Source organism: Phoxinus phoxinus, assembly GCF_949152265.1.
Source record: "Phoxinus phoxinus genome assembly, chromosome: 16".
NCBI classification, from domain to species: domain Eukaryota; kingdom Metazoa; phylum Chordata; class Actinopteri; order Cypriniformes; family Leuciscidae; genus Phoxinus; species Phoxinus phoxinus.
Window position 1 is genome coordinate 28,095,161 of NC_136891.1, and position 23,015 is coordinate 28,118,175.

At 37.4% G+C, this 23,015-nt stretch overlaps 1 protein-coding gene across 6 annotated transcripts in view; it reads left to right on the forward strand.

The window, feature by feature from the left end:
* The window catches only part of clocka (clock circadian regulator a), a 61,906-nt gene that overhangs the window by 35,509 nt on the left and 3,382 nt on the right, over positions 1-23,015 (forward strand). For 2 of the 6 annotated variants that reach the window (XM_079584355.1, XM_079584356.1), the window contains exons 6-23: positions 6,151-6,210; positions 6,727-6,875; positions 7,611-7,702; positions 7,895-7,984; positions 8,761-8,881; positions 9,053-9,166; positions 10,668-10,786; positions 11,124-11,206; positions 14,371-14,477; positions 14,828-14,975; positions 15,152-15,227; positions 17,120-17,297; positions 17,382-17,482; positions 17,653-17,742; positions 19,093-19,251; positions 19,680-19,919; positions 20,423-20,607; positions 21,293-21,566. In XM_079584355.1, coding sequence (XP_079440481.1) covers positions 6,151-6,210; positions 6,727-6,875; positions 7,611-7,702; positions 7,895-7,984; positions 8,761-8,881; positions 9,053-9,166; positions 10,668-10,786; positions 11,124-11,206; positions 14,371-14,477; positions 14,828-14,975; positions 15,152-15,227; positions 17,120-17,297; positions 17,382-17,482; positions 17,653-17,742; positions 19,093-19,251; positions 19,680-19,919; positions 20,423-20,607; positions 21,293-21,566 — 2,386 coding nt within the window. The remainder of the gene's footprint in view (positions 1-6,150; positions 6,211-6,726; positions 6,876-7,610; positions 7,703-7,894; positions 7,985-8,760; positions 8,882-9,052; positions 9,167-10,667; positions 10,787-11,123; positions 11,207-14,370; positions 14,478-14,827; positions 14,976-15,151; positions 15,228-17,119; positions 17,298-17,381; positions 17,483-17,652; positions 17,743-19,092; positions 19,252-19,679; positions 19,920-20,422; positions 20,608-21,292; positions 21,567-23,015) is intronic. The other 4 variants (XM_079584357.1, XM_079584358.1, XM_079584359.1 and 1 more) reach the window with 4 other exon arrangements.

The window sequence follows — 23,015 nt, forward strand, 5'->3', positions numbered from 1 at the left end:
TACACATCTGAACCTCTATGACTTTGGGACTCGTCACAGTTTGTTAGTCAAGGTTCTCTGGTTTTTAGCTGTCATTAATTCTCAAGACATTCATGTCACATCTCATGTTAAGGAATATATTTCAGGTTTAAGTTTTAAATATGCTAAAATATAAATATGCACATAACTTGGGCAAGTAAAACATATCAGTAAAGCAACACGTCAGATCAAATTTGACTAAAAACCTAAAACTTAGTTCAGCATTACTTGTTAAACATCCAGCGGGCTCGATTATGTACTGTACATTCCAGCATTATGACACATATTTTCTTGTTGATACAACCGAATGTGTTCAGACATAGTTCTTTGAGATGTCTGATGAAGTTAATGATGATTTTTTTGAATGGTCGTACCTGATATTTTTCTTCCGCACACATATTTGACACTTTCCAAACACCGTCTGACAGAAACTTGGGTGAAATTCAGCCTCAACTTCTTGTGATTGTCCAAACTGGCAAATGTTAGTTTTAAGTATTGTAATGTTTGCCAGGTCAAGCAATAGGACTTGAGTTTAAGTCAGGAGTCTCAAGTCCACGTCTCTGATATCCACTGATAAACATTTCATTGAGCAAATCTAGGTCAAATGTGTGTCGAACAGTTTTGGGCTGCTTGAAAAACTCTTGAGGAAAAGTTACAATTAAGGTGAATACAGATGAAGTGGGACACTTGAGCTTTATTGAGAATGATGTGTACATTACTTACTTAATTTGTTCCTGTGATGGCAAAGCTGAAATTTCAGCTTAATTTTTTTTAACTCCAAACTTACGAACAGTGTTGTAAATGATGACAGGATTTTAATTTTTGGATGAACTATTGTACTAAATGTATCTTAATTAAATTAAATGTAAACATTAATGTTTCATTTAAATGAGCATGGGGCATTGACATTGCCATTTAGATGGCCAATCAGTGGCCAATGGCCAATCAGGAAGTCTACTTTATGTGGCCAACGCTGCTAAATTATGTTTTCCTTTTGGCTTCTAGTTAAATATTGGCTCTTTATATTTGCCAGTGCCAGTAATTTATGCCTTTTGGTAAACATGCAGCACTATAACATACTCCTCTTTTTCCAGTCCCTAGCAAAATTTACATTAGATAATAATAAACATTTGATAATAAACATCATGGGTAATTGATACACCGCGGAGCTAAGAGGACACTAACAATCCGTGGACAGACAAAACAAAGGCTACTTTTTATATGAAACAATGTCTTCGCTTTCAAATTTAGACATATATATATATATATATATATACATTTTAAATTCAAATAATAAATACCGTTTTGTAGCGTTTTAATGTATAGTGACAGATCGCTGTACCACCTCAGTTCAAGCGTCACGTGAACCATCTTTTCCTACTAGTTATAGCACAAAATAAACATGAATGAACATCAGAAGGTTGTTGTTTCAACCGCGGAAAGATGTCAATACACACCATTTTTCAAGTTCAAGTCCACCAACGCCAATCTATTAACTATCCTGTCTGGTTAGTTTGTCGGACAAAATTGTGGATTCACCGTTATTAGTCAGATCACCTGTCAGTCAAACCCCCAGCGAAGAGTGAATAGAGTGGTGCAGGTATGACGTCACTTTGTAGGCCAGTTAGCATCACACTGGCTCCTTCGACAAAAACCCAATAGGATTTCCCCATAGGCTTTTGGATTATCGCTAAAAACAAGCTCTGTGATCAACAAAAGTTTATGATACTTGTACGTTTTATCCATCAAGATAATTATCACAGATGAACACAACTTTAATGAATTTTGAAGCCTAAATATAGTCGCCAGAAGTAAAAAGCTAAAGTGTCTTGAGCTTGTGTTCACCACAGACCTTATTTAAAACATATAACCAAAACCCCATTTAAAAACAAAACAAAAAAAACATTGACTTCGGGACGATGGAACCAGAAGTGCTAACTCGTTTCCGTTTTTTGGCCTACACAGTAATGTCATTCCTGCACCACTCTATTCATGGCACGTCGAGCCTCTGTGTGTGCATTGTGATCAATGCTGTGCTTTGAAACTAGATCTCTGGCATCAGTTGACATCTTTATTGCATTGTTGTGGTCGACTGTTGGTGTGTTTGCTTTACAGGAATCAGGAAGATGGCGGATTAAAACGGTCACCCTGTCTCTCTCACGACACAAACACTATTAAAGTTAATAATCAGCCATCCACATCCTCTATGAGCGTGTGTTCGAGAGAGAACTGTGAAATTAATACACAAGCACTGCATTGTTTTTGTAGTATAAATGTAGGTCATCACATTTTTCTACTTCTAAGTGCATATTAGCTTAATTTCAGTGTGCTTAAATGAGGTGCATGTTCAAAACAAGTCGTTTGTAGGGTCGTCGCCTAGTCGGATGGATTGTGTGAGAAAGAAAATGACACACAATGAGCGTGCAGTGACTAATTGACTTGTTTGTGTCTTCAAAACAATTAAAGCTCCCCTCTCACTTTAATTTGTGTGAGTGTGTGTGTGTGTGTGTGTGTCCTGTCACTGTGTGGAGGGTCTTTTAGATGCAGCAACTTTAAGCCTAAAGACAGGTGTGGAATGAGGTCATTCAGTCATGAGCCGATACACAATCTCTAATGCTGGCTGTGTGTCACGCACGAGGCTGTAATGGCAGACGCAGTGACGCATTTGGAAGTGAATGATGAATGTTGAGTGTGTGGCTTCAAATGCAACCGAAGCATTCAATTGTAATTCATACATAATGTGATGGTACTACGGCTCCAAGGCTGGAAAACGTACTAAATGCATCTTCTGTTCAATGAATGTGTGTCCTCTCTTTTGTTTGTGATGGATAAATGTAAGAACTGATATATGTATGTTAGTTTACTCCTAAAAGTTGACATATGGATAATGTAGAGCGAGGCGGTTGTTATAGCGAATACAACCCCGACAGGCTGATCGGGACCCCGACGTGAAGCGGAGCCTGAAGGGGTTGTATTCGCTATAACAACCGCCTCGCTCTACATTATCCCGCTTATTACATGGCTAATAATTTGACACAAAATATTGATTTAAAAAGTAGTTTATTGATTTAAAAACGATTGTATTGCTTCCGTTATAGAACACCGTGTCCATGGGAACGCTCTGTTTTTCATTAAAACGGTGTGTTATACTTAGCAGCGGTCTGTTATCAAGAAATAACAGACCGCATTCTACATTAGAATTCAACCAAGCCTTGTAATAAATGCTTTTAACCAATAGTCTAGCAAAACACACACAAAAATATAGATTCATCAATATAGACTCATCTGGCGCTCATGGGCGTGTGCTGTTGTTTTTTTCCCCTTGATAAAAAGCTTGATAATGAATGTTTACCTTCTACTTACTACTAACTCTACTACTGTTCAAAAGTTTGGGGTCAGTAAGTATGTTTTTTTTTTGTAAAGAAATTAATAATTTCATTCAGCAAGGACACATTAAATTGATCGAAAGTAACAATAAAGACATTTATAATGTTACAAAAGATTCATATTTCAGATCAATTCTGTTCTTTCAACATCAAAGAATCCTGAAAACAACTGTTTTCTAAATTTATATTAATAAGAAATGTTTTTTTGAGCTGCAAATCGCCATATCAGAATGATGTCTGAAGGATCATGAGACATTGAAGACTGAAGCAATGATGCTGAAAATTCAGCTCTGCCATCACAGGAATACATTTCTTTTTAAAAATATATTAAAATAGAAAACAGTTATTTTCATTTGAAATCATTACTATATTTTTTTATAAAATAAATGCAGCTTTAATGAGCATGAGAGACTTTTTTTCAAAAATGTAAAAATCTTACCAAACCTAATCTTTTGAATGGCAGTGCTGAATAAAACATAGTGGCTATTTTTATTTTTAAATAAAATACAAGGCGTTTGTAAGCCCGTTGCAATCCCAATTTAAAAAAAAAAAACAATCAGGAAAAACTCTGCTCAGCAAGCCATTTTATGGGCTTTTTTTACACTAGTTTTTCTGTGTTCACAATGTAAACTGAAATTAGTGAAAATAATTTCTTATTGTCTCGTTTACATTTTCGTAGTCAATCTTACCTCTTCGTATTGTATGCGGACACCATTTTAAGCAGATGGCTTTGCATTCACAGAGCTGATATAAATATATTTGAGTTTGGCAGCCAAATGACGTCAGTGTATTTTTAGATGCACTAATAGATGTTAGACGTTATTTGCATGTTTTTTGTTTTTCTCTAAAACTGCAGTTTTCACATGCAGCAATATATCGAACATATTATGTGGCATTATTAGAGCAGTGGGTGCTTCCTCACTCAAACACAGTCACACACCCACAACCATTAATGCAAATGGACTGGGGCAAACTCTGGATTGTTTATGTAAGAACATTAGTAATGGACACCCAGCGGCAGAGCAAAATGCACATTGGTTTATTTACCCAGCCATTTGTTTGCACTCATTAATTTGTAACTTTGGAAATACACACTCATATGGTTGACTTGCATATTGTCTCACACACACAAAAAAAAAAAAACTCTAATTCACTTGTGTGTACACGTGTACATCACTCTATCTACACACAATAAATGAAAGGTCATTATGATCTCTGCAGTTCCAGAGACACACACACATTTGAACACCCTGTGCAAAAGACCAATTATCTCAATGCTGAAAAAGACAGAGTGACTGTTGTCATGTTGAGATGACCTTAAAAAGATCATACATAAACTGTCATTTACTCACTCGACCTAATGTCTTCCCAAACCCAAACTATTACAAACTGTTCTCAGATCCTCTGCCATGACCAGCTGGTCTCGCTTTCTGTCTTGTGCTCACAAAGCAGCTGAGTCAGAGAACACTGGGTATCTAAATATATTCTGACACACACAGCGCCCCTACAGAGCTTTATGTCCGCCTCTCACTGCCACCTCCACTGCTGACCTACTGCCTGTTTTATCAATGATTTATTGCCCGATCTGATTATGATCTGAAATATTGTGGGGCATCAGATGAAATGGCTTAAACATTTTCTCGGTTTAGTCGGTTTTATATTTCCTCATTAACTCGCTCACTCATTTACCCACCCTCATGTCGGTCCAAACCTGTATGATGTTTTTTTTTTTCAGTGAAACAGAAAAGAGGACATGTTGAAGATTGTTCTGGCTGCTCTTTTCCATGCAATTACAATGAATGGGGACAGAAAGAATGTCTAGATAATGATCCAAGCATCAGCAATATTTGATTCAGGGAATTAATTGTCCTTTTGAGTTTGATCTTGCAGTTCACAAAACCATTACTCTCATGTCATTCCAAACCCATAAGACTTTTGTTGATCTTGGAAACACAAATAACGATATTTTGGTAACACTTTAGTTTTGTTTGGCTGTTTATATTAGTACTTTTAAAGCACATATTAATGCCTCATTCTACATGACCATATTCTACATCCCTTAATCCTACTCAATACATAAACTTAACAACTTCCTTGCAAACATATTATAATAAACCATATTTAGGAGTTTATTGAGGCAAAAGTTATAGTTAATAGTAAGTTAATAGTGAGAACTGGACCCTAATCTAAAAGTGTGACCGATATTTTCAATAAAACATGATATATTTCTGTCCCCGAAACAGTGAAAGGCCATTTCTTGAAAACATTGACGCTTCAAAAAGTTCATAAAACTTCCAAGCATGTTTGAGCTTCCGATAGCATATCTGATGTGCCCTATGAATTAGCGTTGATCAGTGTTTATATGTGAATAAAAGCCTAAATTAAATCTGTTCATCATATAAGTGATCATGTATCTTCAGAAGACTTTGATTAAAAAGTAAGATCAAAGTTTTGGTTTTATGGGATTAGAAAAACATGATTAATTGGCAGAATATAATTTTTTTTGGTGAACATCGAACAATGAATAATGATTTCAATTTTCAGTCTGTTCGTCACACAAAACTATCATATGACTTCAGAAGACTTATTGTGCTCTGCTTGAAAGCTTGAAAGCTTCAGTTCCCCATCATTCATTTTTGGGGAACAATCCCGCTAACTCTGGGATGGGTGCAGAATGAAGCTGTCTGTGATAGAGCTCTCATTGATCAAGCTGGTCTAACTGCTTTTACTATTGGTCTCTTTTCAGGGATGACAGCAGTATCTTTGATGGGTTGATGGAAGAAGATGAGAAGGACAAAGCAAAAAGGTGATTATACAAACAAAACATGATAATGGTTGCTCAACGGGAATTTCTTTCTCTTACCCAAGACAACCCCTCATTCCATTATCTCAGGCAAGAATGATTCATTACACTAGTCGACTAGAGGATTGTATAGACAAGTCAGTTTCCACAGTAGTGTATCTAAAGTGGTTTTGCATCAGGAATATAAATTTTAAGTGTGACCTAGTTATGACTGTTTAGACCTGAGTGCCCAGATTCACCCTCATCTTCTGTATACAGTCACAGAACCGTGAAATGGTTTCTCTCAGCATTGCAAGATTTTCCTCAGATCAGATAGTGTCCCATTATCACTTTTAGGGGTAAATTGAAGGATTTAAGATAATTAATACGTAGTTACACGACATGCCGTTTAGAGCTCAGCTGTGACTTTGAAAGCTTATGTAAAATAAGCTTATGAAATTATGTCATTATCTTATTATCTTAAAGTCAATGATTGATTTCCGCTGTGGAATTTTCCACCTCTTGCTTTTCCGCCCACAGAGTATCTAGGAACAAGTCGGAAAAGAAGAGGCGGGACCAGTTCAATGTGCTCATCAAGGAACTGGGCACCATGTTGCCGGGAAACACCCGCAAGATGGACAAGTCTACCATCCTACAAAAAAGCATCGACTTCCTGCGCAAGCACAAAGGTTACTGCAGTGCCATGCCAATTATTAGTTACCAGATATTTTAGATCAGTTATCATTTTGAAAATACAAGTCAACTTAATATTTCCATCGACTAAAATGGGGAGGAGGGAAACAGAAAACTAAACAATTTTCATATTTTCAATCAATAATGTATTCAACATTTTTGACATCCAACTTTTTCTCTGTAATTGTTTAGTTGACTAGTTACTATCGATGTATTCTGGCCAAGAACAGCCCACTTAGACAGGAAGGAGCCGTCTGATGACATGTAAAACGTGTAAAACCACCACCACAGTTTGCTTTTCTCACTCAACATATAGAATTAGATATTTCTGATATTGTCTTATTGATAGACAAAAGTCTGCATACAACAATTAGTCTGCATACAACAAATTTGAATAATAGTGCAGCAGTCAAAGCAAAAGATTGAACAGGCACCACCAAAGAAATATTTTAGTTGCTCCTATATTCCTCAAATGGAAGGATTGCTTTTGGTATTATTTTTGGGGATGATACCATTTTTGAAAGAGATTCAAATCTATAAAAACCCTGTTTTACGGTGCTAATATTGATAAGTACATCATTATTATGCTCTATGAGTTCATTCTGTTATAAATAAAGTAAACATTGTATAATTAATCAGACATTTAGTTTATTAACCTGATGAAAATGAGCTTGTATTGTAAAGTTTGTCCTCCTGTATTTGAAAGCGAACTCTTGTTGCTTGTACATCAGAAATTGCTGCGCAGTCTGAGTCGAGTGAAATCCGGCAGGACTGGAAGCCGCCCTTCCTTAGCAATGAGGAGTTCACACAGCTGATGCTGGAGGTGAGGACTTTCTCTTACTGACACACACACACACACACACACACACACACACACACACACACACACACACACACACACACACACACACACACACACACACACACACACACCTAAAGCCCCCACTCATGTGTATTAATTCAGTAAACTAAAACTACAGTATTATGGATATTCTTCATTGCTTTATTCTTTTAGGCGTTAGATGGCTTCTTTCTGGCCATCATGACGGACGGCAACATAATCTACGTCTCAGAAAGCGTTACATCTTTATTAGAACATCTACCTGTGAGTATGAACACACTTCATTTATTTGATCAAAAATACTGTAAAAAAAAAGTCATATTGTGGAAATGTTATTACAATTTTAATATATTTTAAAATGTAATTTATTCTTGTGATGGCAAAGCTGCATTTTCAAGCCTCATTACTCGAGTCTTCAGTGTCACATGATCCTTCAGAAATCATTCTAATGTGTGTGTGTGTGAGATGTGAAGGCCAAGTATGGTAACCCACACCTGGAATTTGTCCTCTGCATTTAACCCATCTAAGATAGTGCACACACATTAGGAGCAGTGAGTAGTGAAGACACACACACTGCAAACCGTGGACACACACACCCGGAGCAGTGGGCAGCCATTCACTGCGGTACCCGGGGAGCGATTGGGGGTATGGGAGCAATTGGTATTGGTATTGATATGCTGATTTGCCGCTCAAGAAATATTTCTTATTGTCAGTGTTGAAACCAGTTGTGCTGCTTAGTATTTATGTGTAAGTAAATGTTTTGAGGATTCTTTGGTAAATAGAAAGTTCAAAAGAACAGCTTTTATTTGAAATATAATTTTTTTGTAACATTAAATGCAAATGAGCAGTGGCACAATGCGGCGACCACTAAAGGTTGTGCAATTGTCCGTCACCTGATCAGTTAATACAATGCTTGATATAGAATGTTTGCTAGACAACATAACTCTGCAACCTCCAGCAATTTAAACACTGTCCACGTGAATGCAGCTTTACTGTGTAAGTGCGAGAGATACTGACAAAGTCTGTCGTTGTGTTTTCAGTCTGATCTTGTGGATCAGAATCTGTTGAATTTCCTCCCTCTCGGTGAGCATTCGGAGGTGTATAAAGCCCTGTCCACACACATGCTGGAAGGAGAGACCCTCACCCCAGACTACCTAAAGAGTAAGAATCACTCTCACACATGTTTATCATCTCCTCATGACCAAGTCATTGGTTTCATGTTCATTCTGTTTCCTCTGTTCTCTCTTTCTCTCTGTTATTGTCTTATTTCTGAGACTATACTAGAGCTCATTAATGCTATTTTCTTGTTTTGTTTTGTTTGCTTCCCTGCAGCAAAGAACCAGTTAGAGTTCTGTTGTCACATGCTCCGGGGCACGATCGACCCGAAAGAGCCGCCCGTTTATGAGTATGTCAAGTTCATCGGAAACTTTAAGTCCCTCAACACTGGTGAGTGTCAGAACGAGCACCCGCGGCATCAGCCGAGTCTTTCATATGGATCCATTTATTGAATTACCCAGCCAAGTGCTTGATTGCTTGTGCTTCTTAGGAAAGAAGATGGAGCAAGGATCATTATTTCAATAGGAAGTGTTGTGTAAAGCCAGTGTGCCAGAGAAACAGTCTTCTGACCTAGATTTTAAGACAGAAAGTTTACCATTTGTGGCTAGAGGTGAAGTGTGTAAATTTGACTTGTGTCAGTAAACATAATTACAAAAATGATGTATGTATGTGTGTGTGTATATATATATATATATATATATATATATATATATATATATATATATATATATATATATATATATATGTTTTTGTTGTTCTTGAAAACAGATAACCTCCTAAACTCACACTATTGGTGGAGCCAATATTGGTTAGGATGATCAATATTGGTTAGGATGATCAATATTGGTTAGGATGAAAACAACAAAGAGTTGTTTTCCCACAGAGCCGCTGTGTTCACACTTTTCCCCCCAGGGGAGTCTATCTACACATAGACTTAATTATAGTTGATGGGGGAATATTACTACTTTTTTTTTTTAAGTAGATCTTACCTAAGGATTCTAATTATATGCTATTATTTCACTAGTTCAAGGACAATTTTCATGTTATATTTTATGTTAAAAAATGTTAATTGCGTAATGCTTGACACCATAATAAAAGTCCTTGTAAAGTCAAAATTAAGTATGTGTTCCGAGTTTGTCACACCACAGAAAAATGTGTTATTAGCCACTCAGACAAATTTGAATGATAAAAAAAAGTGGCAAGTAAATAAATTAAGCTATCAAAATGCTGAAAAAAATAAGTATTTCTTTAAGTATTAACTTCTTAAAAATGTCTTTAAAAAAAAAATCTTACTACCCCCAAATATTTGAATGGTGGTTTAACTTCTCAGAGAGATACCATGACAGTTTTGTATATGTTGTGCGTGTGTGTGGGTGGGTGGGTGTCCTGGTAAACCCTAGATTTTTACTAGGACAAAATGTTCCCACAAAGATGGCAATATCCAAAATCCTTGTCCTTGTGGGGACGTTTTTTGGATAACAGCTTATAGTAAGTGAGGTTGTTTGAAAATGTAAAAATGCAGAAAGTTTTCTGTGATGGGTAGGTTTAGGGGTAGAGATCGTGTAAGGGGATAGAATATATAGTTTGTACAGTATAAAAATCATTATGACTATGGAAAGTCCCCATGAAACATGAAACGTGTGTGCGCGCACATTTCCCATTTTAGTAAGTGTAAAATGAATATGATAATGAAATATTGACTACATTTAACAGACATTTTCATCAAAAAACATTAACTATGTGTTAAAATGAACACCACAGGAGATTGCTGTTTTAAATACAAAAGTTTGCTGCCCCCTAGTGGTAGGCTGAAGAAAATAAGCTTACTGTTCAATATTTCTCTCTTAGAAAACTTCCATTTATGAAGGTTCGCTTGTCTTTTTGTCTCTAGTGCCTAACTCAACACGTAACGGCTTTGAGGGAGTGATCCAGCGATCGCTGAGGCCCGCTTTTGAAGACAGAGTGTGTTTCATAGCAACTGTGAGGTTAGCCAAACCTCAGTTTATCAAGGTGGGTTGAGCAAAAGCCGACTTGGCACCTTCTCATTGGTCCTGTGACTGCTAACATTTACCTGACAGACAGTGACAACCTCAGTGAGATCTGCTGTGTACATGTTCATCATGACAAAAGATGAATGTGTGTGTGTGGGTGTGTTGATAGACACTGTACATGTTTGTGCAAGAATTAGCTTTGTTTTTTTGAGACACTGATAAATGACCAGCATACAAAACACTCAGTGTGAGAAGTAGGTCACTTGGTTTCTGTTCTCGTTTTTTTTTTTTTTTTTTTGTCTGTTAGACGTGCTCATAAGTTCGAATGGTCCTGTTTATAATCTCTGTTTCGACAGGAAATGTGTACTGTAGAGGAGCCCAATGAGGAATTCACCTCCAGACACAGTTTAGAGTGGAAATTCCTCTTCTTGGACCACAGGTACAAACCTCATCTGTTCTCATGACTGGTTTTGTGTTGCTATGAGCTCATTGTCAAGAGCACGCATCACCTTCCCCCTCCAGTAAAACTGAAGAGTACCTCTGCTAGTTTGTTGTTCCACTAAGGCCTTGCTTACACCGGATGTTAAGATCTGTCTCAGGTGATCTGATCACTAGAGGTCAGACGAGACATATTTTACTTACTAGAATGCGTGTCACCTGTGACTACTTGCGATCGGATTTCAAGGACAGGGTCTGATTTCATGACTAAATAACTATGTCAGTGTGTTACTAGTTTTTGAAAGACAGAGGAAAAGAAAGACAGATAGATAGATAGAAAGATAGATAGAGATGGATATTAGATAGATGAGACAGAGATAGATAGATATTGGATGGATGGACGGATGGATGGACGGACAGACAGATAGATAGATAGATAGATAGATAGATAGATAGATAGATAGATAGATAGATAGATAGATAGATAGATAGATAGATAGATAGATAGATAGATAGAAAGATAGATAGAAAGATAGATAGAAAGATAGATAGAGATGGATGTATGGATATTAGATAGATGAGACAAAGATAGATAGATATTAGATGGATGGATGGATGGACGGATGGACGGACGGATGGATGGATATATATATAGATAGAAAGATAGATAGAGATGGATGGATGTATATTAGATAGATGAGACCGAGATAGATAGATATTAGATGGATGGATGGACGGACGGACGGACGGACGGACGGACGGATGGATGGATGGATGGATGGATAGATAGATAGATAGATAGACAGACAGACAGACAGACGGATGGATAGATGGATAGATAGATAGATAGATAGATAGATAGATAGATAGATAGATAGATAGATAGATAGATAGATAGATAGATAGATAGATAGATAGATAGATGGAAAAAAGTTGGAAGGAAATAAAAAACAGTGAGAAAGAAAGGAGAAAGAAGCAAATCATGTAACTGCTCTTAACACGTGCGTGCCTCAAAGGTGTGTCTTTGAAGGTATTTTGTTTTGTTTCTAAGCTGTGTGTAACCATCAACATTTCAAACCCCATTTTTTTTTAGCACAGTTGAGTTTGTGACAGATTAACATTGACACTGCAATGCAGTGTTACTTTACTATGACTTAACCGGAAGCAGATATGGTTCAGATCTTAAAGCCAGGCGTAAACTGAGTGCAGTGGTTCTCAATTAGGAGGCCTCGGCAAACTTTCAAAAGGGCCTCAAGATGACTTAAAATGATTTAAAACAAGACAAACCAAGCATTAAAATATGACCAAGACTAAGAATGAAGTAAGGCATAATCTACGGCTTTAACCGATCTACGTTTAGGCAAAGAACCACCCGACTCGAAGCACAGAGCCATGGATTATCCCGCTTATACCATGGTCACTTGCCAGCAATGACAACTCAAAGATGTTATTGAGATTTGCAGATTTTTATTTTATTAATGTAAGTGTCACGTAAATTAATGAAATCATAAAACTCCATGGGCATTTTTATAATGAATATACATTTTTCTAATAATAATTTAATTTCTATAATTTAATATATATAATATATTGACATATATAATGCCAATAATTTCTCTAAATAATAAAAAATTGTGAGTACAAAATAAGTTTATAAAGAAGACTTTTATAAATAAATCACTGTCCACATGCAGCCTAATTTTTGTGTCTAGGCAGACGGTGCGCATACAACAGTGTCCACTAGACAACAAAGTCCTCTAGATAGTGCGCACGCGCCGAACGTGTCCAAAGGAGTATACTGGAGATGGAGCGGAACGTGGAAAACCAAGTATACCCAGGCCTTGATGCTTCCTTTAAGATTTTTCTCAGTTTTTGAGTGTTTATTGCACATGCTTACATTTTGTTAGCGCACAGTATATCTCAGAATTATCAATAGCTCACATTCATCCCACAGGCTCAAAGACTTGTACATCTGGAATAGCATGAACATAATTTTCTCTATAAAATCTAATACCGCTGTTATGCTTGGAAAGGTTTATACTGAATTTAGTTTTGGAAAAATAACTGCTGGCACTGCTGCTGCTCTATATATAGTTCGAATCAAGGATTCAGTTGAATCGGCACAGATGCTAGATATTAAAGCGATTGAATACGATTTTCCACAGTTGTTTAGCAGAAGCTAGTGGCGCTTCAGATCTTTTTTATCCCAAAACATTTGCATGTGACTCAAGGAATTCCTGAAAATCTGTTCCCAGTTTTGATTTCACTTCAGTTTAGTTTTCTCCTATAAAACATCTTGACATTTCTAGGCAAAAAGTACAACTTGGCATTTGTGCTTTTTTTATCGTTTTATTTTATTTCATAAAATAAGACACTGGGAATGTTTTGTTTGTTTTTTTAAGATGGGGTGTCAGTATAATCTCAAAACACGTAACGGTGAATAAAAGATGAGTAATCAGATTAAAATCAATAAATTATAATATTTAAAACGTATAAAAATCATTACATTTCAATGTTAAAGGTGGGGTATGTGATTTGCAAAACGGCTGGCAGATTTTGAAAATACACAACTCAAATGGTCCAACCTTCTTTCCTTTGAACTACTTTGAACGACTATATGGACACTAATACATTTAAATGTAAATTAATAACTTTATTAACTTTTATTAATTGGGAAAATCACCATGTGCAGCTCTTTTGAAGTCTGAGCTTTGACCTAGAAAATAATTTTACAATAATCAATTTAAATCATGTTTTTAACATTGATATCACCAATGACAATATATAAATGGTTCCAGGGTATTCATTAACAAGGGTATTAATTAAACTTATTTTGTTAGTCTTGTTAGACTTTGCACTCATGTTTAACCTGGAAAAAAAATGTAAATAAATAATTAAATGTCATAGAAGTGGTATACCGGATGAAGCGCTCAAGGGTTTTTTCAGGCACTTTTTTTTTCTGTGTTGTTGAAATGGGCAAAACACAAGAGTCACACAGTTTCATATTAGTTAACAAGCAGTTATGTTATAGAACTTTGTATTTTATATAGAGTTTCTTGACTATTTGAAATCTTTTTTATGACTGACAAGTCAATGAACATGTTTTTGACCCTACTGAATACATGCATGCGGATGATGTGGAGTTGTTTGTGTTATGTTTTTCAGGGCTCCTCCCATCATAGGTTACCTACCCTTCGAGGTTCTGGGTACTTCAGGGTACGACTACTATCACGTGGATGACCTGGAGACTCTGGCCAAGTGCCATGAACACTGTGAGTCGAACTACTGTTTGTATTTGTGTGTACCTGTGTCTCCCTACTTCTAAAGTTTGAAAATCATGTATGAATGACATTGCCTTGAGTTTTGACTTTGTAACAATAAGATGTCTCTCTCTCTCTCTCTCTCTCTCTCTCTCTCTCTCTCTCTCTCTCTCTCTCTCTCTCTCTCTCTCTCTCTCTCTCTCTCTCTCTCTCTCTCTCTCTCTCTCTCTCTCTCTCTCTCTCTCTCTCTCTCTCTCTCTCTCTCTCTCTCTCTCTCTCTCTCTCTCTCTCTCTCTCTCTCTCTCTCTCTCTCTCTCTCTCTCTCTCTCTCTCTCTCTCTCTCTCTCTCTCTCTCTCTGCAGTGATGCAGTATGGTAAGGGCAAGTCGTGCTATTACCGTTTTCTGACTAAAGGTCAGCAGTGGATCTGGCTTCAGACTCACTACTATATCACCTACCACCAGTGGAACTCGCGGCCGGAGTTCATCGTCTGCACACACACTGTGGTCAGGTGAGACTTTCAGAACATGTAAAGTTTGTTGAATAACTACTAACAAGAAAGAAACAACTGTCATTTTGTGGTTTTACACTGAATACTAACCAGGCACAACACTATGAAGCGTAAAGCAGAACATGGTGCTACGGTTTATAAAGAATTTCTTAGTTATATAAAATTTTTTGTCTTAGTTATGCTGAAGTGAGGGCTGAACAACGCAGGGAGTTGGGCATTGAGGAATCGCCTCCTGAGATCTCAGCAGACAAGGTGAGACACTTTCAGTTCAGTTCAGTTGTGAGGCCAGTAGGGGTGCTCACATTGTGGTCTGTGTGGGTCCTGACCAAGCACGCAACCTTCCTGTCTTTCTCTTGAAACCAACATGGAAGTGACTTAAACCACAATTCATTGACTGGCCGCTAGAGACAGGCTGCAAAAGAGTGTCAATCCCATATACTGTACCCCTCCATGTTAATTTTCCCAACTTAACAGCAAAAAAAAATGTGTTTACTGCCTGGTGCAAAAAGTGGTTTTGGTCTATTAAGCTAATTTTGCTCTTCATGACAGCTGTGAGGGAGAACTCATCTGTTTAAATTGTATTAAGCCTTAACGTTCTGCATAATTAAGGGCGTGGCCACTTGAGTGACAGGTGGATTGGCACTGCTGTTACTACTAGCCGTTTGTCTGCTGTCTGTTAGCCGTCACGTCACCTCAGCTAATCCAGCCTTTTTGGCCTTTTTCGTTTATCCGGGAGTTTATGACTCGCTACCAAGATTGCGACGGCCGGTTCCGCACACTTTGGGCTTCAAAAATGCTCTTCAGAAACCTACGGGTGATGTCACGGACACTACGTCCATATTTTTTTTTACAGTCTATGGTCCTAACGCCCCAGTATAGGGACGGATGAGATGTTAAACCGAGGTCCCGACTCTCTGTGGTCATAAAAAAATCATTGTAACAAATTATTTTTCTCATTATTACGTCATTTTTTTATTTAATTTTAATTGATATTTAATATTTACTTTTTTACATTTAAGACTTTTATTTTGTTCCTGTTTTATTCATGATTTATTCAATTCTGAATTCCCATTCATCCACAAAATATAACATTCAAATATGAAAAATAATATTAATAAGTAAAAATATATTACACAAATTTACATTTATATTTGGGCCTGGTTTCACAGACAGGGCTTAGATTATGCCAGGATTAGGCCTTAGTTCAATTAGGGCATTTAAGTGGCTTATATGAATCTGCCTTAGAAAAAAACATTACTGATGTGCATCTAGAGACAAAACAATGGCATTGACATATTTTAAGATATGCCAATGCAAGTTCCTTTCAGTTAAAGGTAGGGTAGGTAGGATTTATATAAAACCTTTTTACCAAATTTGATTAAACTTTCTATATATATCAATGCATAATTAAAATGTAAGTACTCTGATAAAAAGAGTATAAAAATCGAGTGACTCTAGACCGTTTAATCTTCATTAAACACAGCTCATTATTTCCATTCGGGACGAATCACAGGATTGGCTTGCGCGACTGTCACTCTCCGTCGCCATGACTACTGCCGTTATTACTGGCTCTGCCCACGTGCGCGCAGTCGCGCACCCGTTTTTAGGTGGGAGTGAATGGAATTAATGAGCTGTGTTTATTGAAGATTAAATACACTTGAGCCACTCGTTTTTTTATACTCTCTATTTCAGAGTACTTGCATTTTAATTATGCATTGGTATATAAAGACAGTTTAAACAAATTTGAATAAAAGTTTTTTTTAGACAATTCTGACCTACCCTACCTTTAAAACAAATCAAACGTGCATTTTATTCTGGGACTAGTTTTAAGACTTGTCTGTGTTGATATATTCCTGTATTTAACAGTTGAATACATATTTTTATTAATATAAATTGAATACATTTATTAATTATTATCTAGCCAAATATGTAAAATAGCATTACGTTTATTCTCTCTCACACACACACACACACACACACACACACACACACACACACACACACACACACACACACACACACACACACACACACACACACACACACACACACACACACTTACACACACACACACACACACTATACACACACACACTATTCATATACATATATCCTTTAACCTCACTCCGTTTCACTCTGCTCAGTCCCAAGACTCCGGCTCTGAGTCCCAATTAAACACCTCCAGCCTGAAGGAGGCACTAGAGCGTTTCGATCGCAGCCGCACACCCTCTGCCTCATCACGGAGCTCCCGCAAGTCCTCCTCACACACCGCCGTCTCGGACCCCACATGTACGTATTCCATACCAAAGAGAGACAGTGTTGGTAAGCAACACAGCCACTGCATGTTAAGATGTTTACACATATTCCAGTAGTGTGACTGGCCCATGTATGTTTGTGTGTCTATAGCCACACAGACAAAGCTGCAGACAGACCATAGCACACCACCCCGCCAATCAGTGTCTGCCATTGAGATGACATCACAGCGGAGGTCCTCCATTAGCAGTCAGGTTGGTACATGTCATCATCATCATCAGAAATACCGTGAAGCAGACACACAAACCCCAATTTAACATGGAAATGAACAAAAATGTAGGATTAAAAAGAAAATTTGAACAAAATGAAATTGTCACCTCTTATGTATGTGGGAGTTTTGACCTTGTGTGTCGTCCCTGTTCAGTCGATGAGTTCTCAGAACACAGGACAGACAATGGCAACATCGCTTGTGTCTCAGCCTCAGCAGCCTCAACCTCTTCAGCCCACTGTGCAGGTATTTCAACATCCATATTACTGCATTCACTAGTATCACTCTTGCAAATCAGTGTTCGACTGATATGGGTCTTTCAGTTCCTGGTGTCTAGAGCGAGTGTGGTGGTCGATGTACATATCTAATGAACCTTTGACACATGTAATCAATGAGGTGTACATTATTCTTTGGTCGTCCTCTGACCCAGAGAAAGGGTCTGACTAAGCAGTTGTCATTGGAATGAATGAAACGGCTACTCAAGCTGTCTTTTCAACCACATTTTCACAATAAACAATGGTAAATAATGATAAATAGTCACAGTATTAAAGTTTATAGTTTATACCCTAATGTGGTGAGGGTTGGGATTTGAAAATCGATTCCAGTTCTGGAATCAGATCAAATTTCGATTCAGCTTATCAGTTACTGTCTGCGCATTCTGTTTTATTTGTAAAAAGAAAACTATGCATTGTTATTTTACATTTGATTTCAATTTCTGAACTTTCAGTTGTATTTATTTGTGCTGTTGCTAATTAGCTTATTTATTCTTATTGTATTACTGACTGTTTACTTGTCTTTAATACTGTTTGAACTGTATATTAGTTAGTTTATTAGTTAGTCTAGTTTATTACTTCTTCTTACTACATTCTGCAACAGAATGTCTTGCAAAATGACAGAATAAATGTTTTATTTGATATCTAAATGTCAGAATTGATAAGCAGAATCAGAATTGGAATTGCAACGCTAAAATTCAAACGATACCCAATCCCAGTGGTAATCACCATAAATCATCTACAATTTACATTTACCAAGTGTAAATTTACTCTACCATTTTTTTTAAAAAATAAATATTTGTTTTCAGAAAGGATGCTAATCATATGCGACAGTAAAGACATTTATAATGCTACAAAATATTTCTGCTTCAAATAAATGCTGTTCTTTTGAACTTTCTATTTATAAAAGAATCGTGCGCATCACGGTTTTCACAAAAATATTAAGCAGCACAACTGTTTTCAACATTGAAAATTCAGAAAAGAGTTATTGTAAATTGTAATAATATTTTACAATATTACTTTTTTCTGTATTTTTGATCAAATAAACAGCCTTGATGAGCATATGATACTTCTTTTTTTAAACATAATTTAAAACGTATTAATATCACATGATAGGCAAAATAAGGTTTATTACACACACACACACACACACACACACACACACACACACACACACACACACACACACACACACACACACACAGAGATATTTGCTAATCTATTGAATAAGTTCTGAAGACCTCTATTGTGCTGGTAGTGTTAACTCTTAAGGCCTATTAAAATTATTATTATATTATACCTGGTGCTGTTTATTGTTTTGTAGCCAGTTATCCAGTTTTCCACACAGATGGATGCAATGCAGCATCTTAAGGAGCAGCTGGAACAGCGAACACGCATGATTGAGGCCAACATCCACAGACAACAAGAAGAACTGCGGCAAATCCAGGACGAGCTGCATAGGGTTCAAGGGCAGGGCTTACAGGTGAGAGCGTCCCCTAGCTTTTGTTTAAATGTGCACTCTCTGCCTCAAATTGACACCCTTGCGGCCGACCCCTCTCATCCTGCCAATAGTCTGTTTAATCTTCTAAGCGGTACGGGCCTTTCTGCCCAAAACATCACGCCACCGCCACAGTTTTTCCCCCAAAGCAATAGCCCTCCTGAATGACTCTTAAATCTGGAATTCATTGCACTTTATTTTTATTTAACACAACACTATCTACATTCATATTAACTTATTGCTCATAATGTCTCTGTTTGTCCTTGTATCGTGTTTTTGTCCTTGTTTTCTTTGTTTTTCTGTTTTACTGTGTGTTGCCTGCATGGAGAAGACCAATCCAAATTCCTAGTATCTGCATACATGGCGAAATAAAGTTGAATTGAATTGAATTGTGTTTGGGTATGTACCGGTAGATGTTCCTGCAGCCTGGAGGCGGCAGTCTCAACCTCGGCTCAGTACAGCTGACGCAGGGATCCTCCGTGCAGCCAGGGGGCGCTCTGTCCATGCAGGGGGCGGTGGTGCCGGCGGGGAGCCTACAAAGCGGCCTGCAATCCACACACACGGGGACACAACACACTGTCACACAGCATCCTCAGCAGGCTCTGCCACAGCAACAGAACCTTCTCAGAGATCAGAGCTCCACCCTAACTCAGGTGATAGAAAAGCTTTGACCATTTTTCATAGAAAAGTGAGACTGTCAGAGTACTAAAAACTGTTCTAGACATTCATATTTACTCGTAACATTTTACGATCATGCACATGCACTCATCAAAACAATGCTTTTCAACATAAAATTATGGTTTTTAATAATCGAAATCCTTTAGGTAACGCAATATTTTTCTATTTAAGTTTATATTAAATTCTATGTTCAGCATATTTAAATGCACATACAGTATGAAGTTTCAATGAAGAATTCCCTCACATTACTTGATGACAGAAAAAAATTATTTCAGTGCTGCATTACAAGGTTATTATCATTATCATTAACTAAAACTAAAACAAATCTTTTAATGAGATGTTGATTGAAATAAAACTCTGATAAAATATATAAATAATAAATAAGTAATTGTTAAATATAGTATTAGATTGTGTGTAATCATCCTAGTATAATCTAATATCAAGTCTTTCTATCTCTGTCTGTTTTCTGTTTTCTTAGCAGTCTCAGAGGTCGTCTCACACATTGCAGTCTCCTCAGGGAGCACTGCCGGCATCTTTGTACAATACCATGATGATCTCTCAGCCGACGCAGGCCAATGTTGTGCAGATCGCCACAAGCCTGGCCCAGAACAGCAGCCCGAGCGGAGCCGCGGTCGCCACCTTCTCACAAGACCGGCAGATACGGTACATGTAGCACTATTACAAACACACACTAGCATTTTGACTCATCATAAACATGAAGCACACATAAACGGTTAAATCGGCACATTAGAATACTAGACTAACTTAAAAGAGTATATATACATATAATATATGACATTAACATTTAACTTTTTTCCCGACTGGCCACAATTTTGACCGATACCATGGGGAAAACTGCCATATAGATATTTTTAATATTATCTCATAATTTGGTAACAGGTATATTAGGCTGCTGTCACTTAAAGACCTGACACACGGGTCCATTATACTTTGACACATGCATTTTCTGTCTCAACTTTACATTCACTTAAAAGTGGGTGTGAGCACAGGATCTGCGGGAATGAGTAAAATGATGCTCAATACACAAATTCAGGCCCTGTAATACCAACAATATTCACCTGGAGCTAATGAAACGGGAGGCGGGTTTGTGTGTCAACTCGCTGTTGGAGAGATCATGAGAGAGTGAGAAAGCACAGCTGGTATCGTGTACCTATTCTGCGGAAATGAGTATTGGAAGGGTTTCAGATATTTCAGTATCAATATATATCCAAAAATCTATATTTTTGACAACAGTAGTACATTCCTGGGGACCCCTGTCACAGTAGAACTGGTCCCAACATTTGAAAAGAAACGTATAACTAAAACCCTGTCCTCCTGCCTCACACAGGTTCCCTGCTGCCCAACAGCTCCTCACTAAGCTAGTAACCGGCCCAATGGCGTGTGGTGCCGTTATGGTGCCTACCACCATGTTCATGGGGCAGGTGGTGACTGCCTTTGCCCCGCAGCAGGGCCAGCCTCAAACAATCAGCATCACCCAGCAGCCGCCTGCACAGACGCCGGAGCAGCAGGCTCAGACGCAGTCACAGACAGCTACAGGAACAGCCCAACAGCAAGGACAGGCCCAGGCTCAGCTCGCCCAGCAGCAAACACAATTCCTACAGGTACCTCGCAGAGAACTGAGAACCTCTTAGCATCGATGACTCCTTCACTGTAGCATATGTTTAGTCAGCTTACTGATTAAACTGATTGTTTACTGAGTACAGCTTACTGATATAGTTTAGCAGTAAATGTAAATCATTTACTGTCATGTCATCAGTTACTCACCCTCACTTCTTCTTCGTTCACTTCTTACTGCTTCTTCACTTCACAAAAAATGACATTTAGAAGAACGTGTTGGTTGTTTTTTCCAGACAGTTGCGATGAATGAGGACTTGGATGCAAAAGCATTGTTAAAAACAATCAGAAGTGGATCACATGACACATTCCTATTCATTCAAGAGAGGAGTAGTGATGTCTGATTTGTGAAAGAATAATTCTTTGGAGTCAGATCTTTTAAAGGAACCTAATAATGTGGTTCACAAAAGCGGTGTGAAAGTTTCTTCCACAAATCAGACAATGCTACCTTTTTATTACCGGTAGTCACTAGTCACCAATCACCATTTAATCAAAATTCACTCTTATTTTTTTCTGGTGAATTTTGCTGTTAATGATGAATGATTTGTCAGAGCACACCATTCTTAAAATATATATATGTGCCCCTGTAATCTAAACTCTTTAAAAAGTTGCCAGCCAGCTCCAACATTATTGATAATTTTCACAAATTTCATGGCCCTCATAATTTTTTGTTGTATGAATATATCTGAACATACAATATATCAAAAGAAAGAACACAGACTCTGATTTTAAACACCAACAACAAAACCCATTTTATTCTAGCTTCATACATTATTTTTTAATCAACACTTGAATGTGGGTAAGTTTCATAAAAAAAGCAACATTTTGAAGAAAAAGCTGTGAAAATAACGTTATTGTCAAAGCCTATGTCTGGATCGGATTCAGAACGATGATTAAAACATCGAGTAGATTACGTCCATCAACACCCCCAAAGTTTCACAGTCATATACCTGTTTGTGGGTTTGGCAGGAAATCTTTATGTCATTAATGAAATGAAATTCTATCAATGACAGGGAATGAGTAAAAAAACATCCGCCTCGCTATGTCGTCTCTTCTCTGATCACCGCCAATTGTCCATTTAGTTTCTGGATCACTTCAAGGATCAATTCCAGATTGACAAACGGATTAAATTCCTAATGGACAAAATCAAGTCCCGTCCTAACGGGACGTTCAATAGCCGTCACTTGTATGTACATCACTATAGTGAAGAAAACTCGGGCACGATTTTGTTTCATATCGACTTGAAGTTTCATGAAAATGGAGAGCTAGGGTGGCTGACAAGATTTTTAGTGAATAATGACCTAAATCTGTGTCTGTTCCACTCATATATATGGCTTATATGGCTCTAGAAGACTTGGAATACAGCAAACAAGTTCTGCAGACTACTTTTATAGTGCTTACAAATTGAATGAAAGAATAAGTCAGTTTGCCTATTT